The sequence below is a fragment of the Nicotiana tomentosiformis genome, chromosome 2, assembly GCF_000390325.3.
Source record: "Nicotiana tomentosiformis chromosome 2, ASM39032v3, whole genome shotgun sequence".
Classification (NCBI taxonomy): Eukaryota; Viridiplantae; Streptophyta; class Magnoliopsida; order Solanales; family Solanaceae; genus Nicotiana; species Nicotiana tomentosiformis.
Window position 1 is genome coordinate 181,849,567 of NC_090813.1, and position 4,177 is coordinate 181,853,743.

The 4,177-nt window shown below is 39.4% G+C and overlaps 1 protein-coding gene across 1 annotated transcript; it reads right to left on the bottom strand.

Annotated features, from left to right (window-relative positions):
• Positions 1-3,076: 3,076 nt before the first annotated feature.
• LOC138906209 (uncharacterized) lies at positions 3,077-3,682 on the bottom strand. The gene is made up of 2 exons (XM_070194739.1): positions 3,575-3,682; positions 3,077-3,496 (listed from the first exon to the last, which is right to left on the bottom strand). The coding sequence occupies exons 1-2, from the start codon at positions 3,680-3,682 to the stop codon at positions 3,077-3,079; spliced, it is 528 nt and encodes a 175-aa protein (XP_070050840.1).
• Between the last annotated feature and the right edge of the window lie 495 nt (positions 3,683-4,177).

The following is a 4,177-nucleotide window of genomic DNA, read 5'->3' on the forward strand; positions in this document are numbered from 1 at the left end:
CAACCTTTTAGAGTAGCTACCTGGTGTTATTTCTACGTTTTTTTCATTCATTAACTAGAGGTATCAAAATTGGCCCAGAAAAATATGACCCTGCTCAATACTTTAAAACCTATTAATTCATCTGATTTATATCTGATTTATTTAAGCGATGAATAAAACTTTTTTAAGGTACTATTTTATTTGGAATAAAAGAGTGTAAATAAATGAAGATAGTTGGTCGAACGTAAAACATTCTGAGTAGTTGCTTTAAGAAATACTCAACCATTAATATAATGCATTGCCGCTTATGCAATCGTGGAATGAAGTCCCATTTCTTTTCAAGGGTGAGCTGCCATATGTTTGAAGAAGAGAATTGGAAGAGGACGAAAGCTGCTCATTTTGGAAAACTACTAGATGTTTTATGCTTATTGAGATATTTTAAGGATTAAGTATAGCTTTTGGGTATATTTTAAGGATGTTCTCTTAAATATTGTTTGGTTTTTATCAAGAAAAGAATATGTAAACGACAATGTTTACGAGTAAGTGATATATATACAAAGAGGAAATTTTCAAAAATACACAGCTCAACACAACACATTAATTGCATCCATGTAGTCATATTTCTTAGTTTACACTCGTTACTCGTATTGTCAATACTTTTTTGTAACAGTATATATCGTATAGTGTGTAGAAACTCATCTATTGCTCTTTTAAACAAGTGAGAAACGACTACAAGTTCGGCTTAAGCGTTTGTGATAGAATGTAAGGTCCACAAAACTATATAGAGAACCAGGTTCTCTATTAGTTCCCGTAGAACACACGCATACTGCAATAGGTAAATGACATAAAGAAGTTTTACGTGAAAAACTCCCAGCTCACGGGATTAATAACTACGACCTACCCTTGTAGGATTTCAACTTCACTACTGAGCAAACTTTAGATTCCAACCTATTGTAATCTAGGAATTAACCTCTTAATCCCTCACTAACTTGTAACAACTCTATTCCAAGTCACTTTGTAATAACTCTATTATAAAGACTTACAACTGGACTAACTCTAGCCAAGACACAAACACAAGAGTTTATGATTTACAAAGGTTTCCTACACAATGCTTCTAACTAAGCTAAGTAAGAATTACAAGTAAAAAGCTTTAACAAAGGTGCAACATAACTAAGGACATGTAATAACTCAATACAAGGAACTGGTACGTTGTTATATTGTTCTTTGTTCTTGATGCTTTTGAGAATCGCTTGCCAGATTGATTGGTCACTTGAGAGAGTGCTTGATGGATTCTTCAAAAGTTTAAGTGATGTTTTGTCATTGGTTTAATGTTAATATAACATTGGTGACATCACTTGAATGATGCAAGTATGGATGGTACGAGATCATTCCCAATGAAGTTGACTGCTGCACTGTTTCTCACTGTTGCATGTGCAGGCAGCAACTTTACAGCTGTTGGAGAGTTGACTAGTACGATCACTAGGGGAACTGATGTCCATCTGTTCCCCTTGTTGATTCTTTGACTCCTGAAGTGTTGATTTACAATTCCAGCTTAAGTCTTGTTGTTTCCACATACTTGAGGATTTGTATCAGGTTCCTTATCTGGTTCTTGTCATTAAGTTTGTTAGATCATCAAAACATAACAAGGTACATATAACCTATCAATTTCCCCTTTTTTTTATGATGACAAACTTATAATTGAAGTTCCCCCTAAGAACCAGAATAACATACACACGTATCCTGTAATACACACATATCTTGTATTCCCCCTGAATCTATTTCCCATCAATTATTCTTCCCCCTTTTGGCATCATAAAAAGAGCAACAACAAACAATAGGCAAAAAGAAGTCTAGCTTGGTTAACTAATGCCATATGTGTGCCCACAAACATGATAAAAATATAATTTAAGAGCAAAGGCATACACAACAAAAGGAGAAAGCTTTCTTTAACATTTGTATATTAAGTAAGGAGCAGTTTCATTATTTCCAACACATCCACAAAATAAAAACAAAAAAAACAAAAGTACCAGTCATAAACATCATCACAACTGAAAACAAGGGACAAACACTAGGACTTGATACTGGAACAGGCACACTTTCTAGGGAGCACTGGAAGGGGAAATCTTAGAGGAAGAGGCAAGGGTTTTGAGGACGATGTCCATTCGAGCATTTGCTGACATCTGCGCATTGAGCAGTTTCTCCTTCAGGTCCTCAACCTGTTTCTTCAGATCGGCATTCTCCTTGGTTAGACGGGCAACCTCTGTGCTTTGAGAGCTACTAGAACCAGGTGCCTCCTGAAGCTGACTCAGCTGACCCTCAAGAATGGCATTCGTTGCCTTCAGCTTCCTGATCTCATCAGTGGCACTGTTTTGGGCATTGATCAACTGAGAGATAGTAGAAGTGCTGCCAACCCCTCCAACTTTATCAATGCACTCACACTCCTTTAGAGTGGTCTTGGAGAAGGTTTTCTTATGAGTACACACCTTAGTATTTCCCAAAGGGACTTTAAAGAACTCAAACGCCTTGGTGAGAAGGAACCCATAAGGCAGCCCATGATTACCATCCTTAAACTCTATGTGTTCTATCATAATGCCAGGCATGTTGATGGTGGTGTAGCTATCCAGTGCTTCCATAAGAACCAGGTCTGCTTGAGATGTAATTGACCTTATCTCAGCACGAGGGAGCAAAATATTTTTCACCATCTCAAAGAGCAATTGGTACACTGGAAGGAGGGCCTTCTTGTGTACCCGTTCCCCCTGCTGAACTGCCTTATCCTTCACGATAGCATTTCTAAAGTTTGAAGAGAAGGAGCCTTGAATCGAAGATAATCCCTCAGCAGACATACCCAGAATAGATCCCAGCACAACAGAGTCCATCACAAAATCGACCCCATTCACCATCATGCAAATATGATCATCCTCAACTGTGAAGAAGTCAACATAGAAATTGTGCACTTCTTCCTCGTACACTTTGGGACTGTCACCTGTGAACAAGTGCATCCAATATTGAAATTCACAGATCTCCACCAATTGTCGCATGGCAGCCATATCCAGAATATCAGGGGCAAATGCACGGCCCCACATCATCTTTTGATTTTTCAATTTTCCTTCCCAGCATCCTGGGTATCATCAACCTTTGCCTTCTTGGAAGAACCAGGTTCCTCACTGGCATCACCCTTCCTTTTCACTGATTTGCGAGCACTCTTTCCTTTCTCAGCTGATTCCTCAGACATTGTCTTCTCAGACACCTTTCCAACTGATTCTTCCATCACTTTTTCTCCAGATGTTTCCACTAACTTTTCACCAGAGTTATCACTTGCACTCTTGTTCAGACTCTCAGCACTCGCATAGGATCCCCTTTTTGACTTGGAGATAGAATGCTTCTGTGAGAACTTGCGAGTCAAGGAACCAGGTTCCTCGGCTACTTCATTATCCACAGTAACAACATGCACTACTTTCTCATTAATAACCTTCCCATCTTTCACCAACTTTCTCCTCTTTTGTTGTTCTTGTCTTTTCTAAATAGTAGACTCAAGAGCCTCCTTCTTTTGCAACCTAGTAGTAGGTCTCTTAGGATTTGGCTCTTGAGTAGCCACCTGTCTGCTCCTAGCCCTGATAAAACTAGAAATCGCCACATCATCATAATCCTCTTCACTGTCCCCGCTTTCTTCCTCAGATAAAGATCTCATTTCAGGTACAACCATAGATAAAGGCTAAGCGTAGAAGTAAGGAGAGGGAGCATGATCAGTACTGACCTAGGGTTCTGGAGAGGACCCAAGATTTGGGTCCTCTATGGAGGGAACAGGTCCCTCAGTAGGTGCCCCATTAGTATTGTCCGGTGCCGATGGTGCAATAGGCACAAGTCCCCTATTCTCAACTAGAGTCCTATTTTCTTCCCCCTGAGACTCAGACACACCCTTACCATTCTTAATAACAACACCCTGAGCAGTTATCGACAACATATTTTCTATGGCTTCTTTTTCTTGTAACCCCATGGAAAACCCATTAGAAGAAAGAATGTTACCTGTAGACTCAAAACTAGGGGATGTCATTGCTGATTCAGCATGGACAGGACCAACAACTTGGTCTTTATCAGTGCATTCTTCCATTGGTAGACTGAAAATTTCTTGATTTTCTTCTTCTTCGACTGTATCCGTTTCAACTATTTTTTCCGGCGAGGCAGAAGGAGAAGTCATAGC

Coding starts and splice junctions, on each gene's coding strand:
- LOC138906209 (XM_070194739.1), bottom strand. CDS start 3,682: ATGGTTGTACCTGAAATGAGATCTTTATCTGAGGAAGAAAGCGGGGAC. Junction 3,497..3,574: donor TCAGGGCTAGGAGCAGACAG/GTGGCTACTCAA, acceptor TCTACTATTTAG/AAAAGACAAGAACAACAAAA.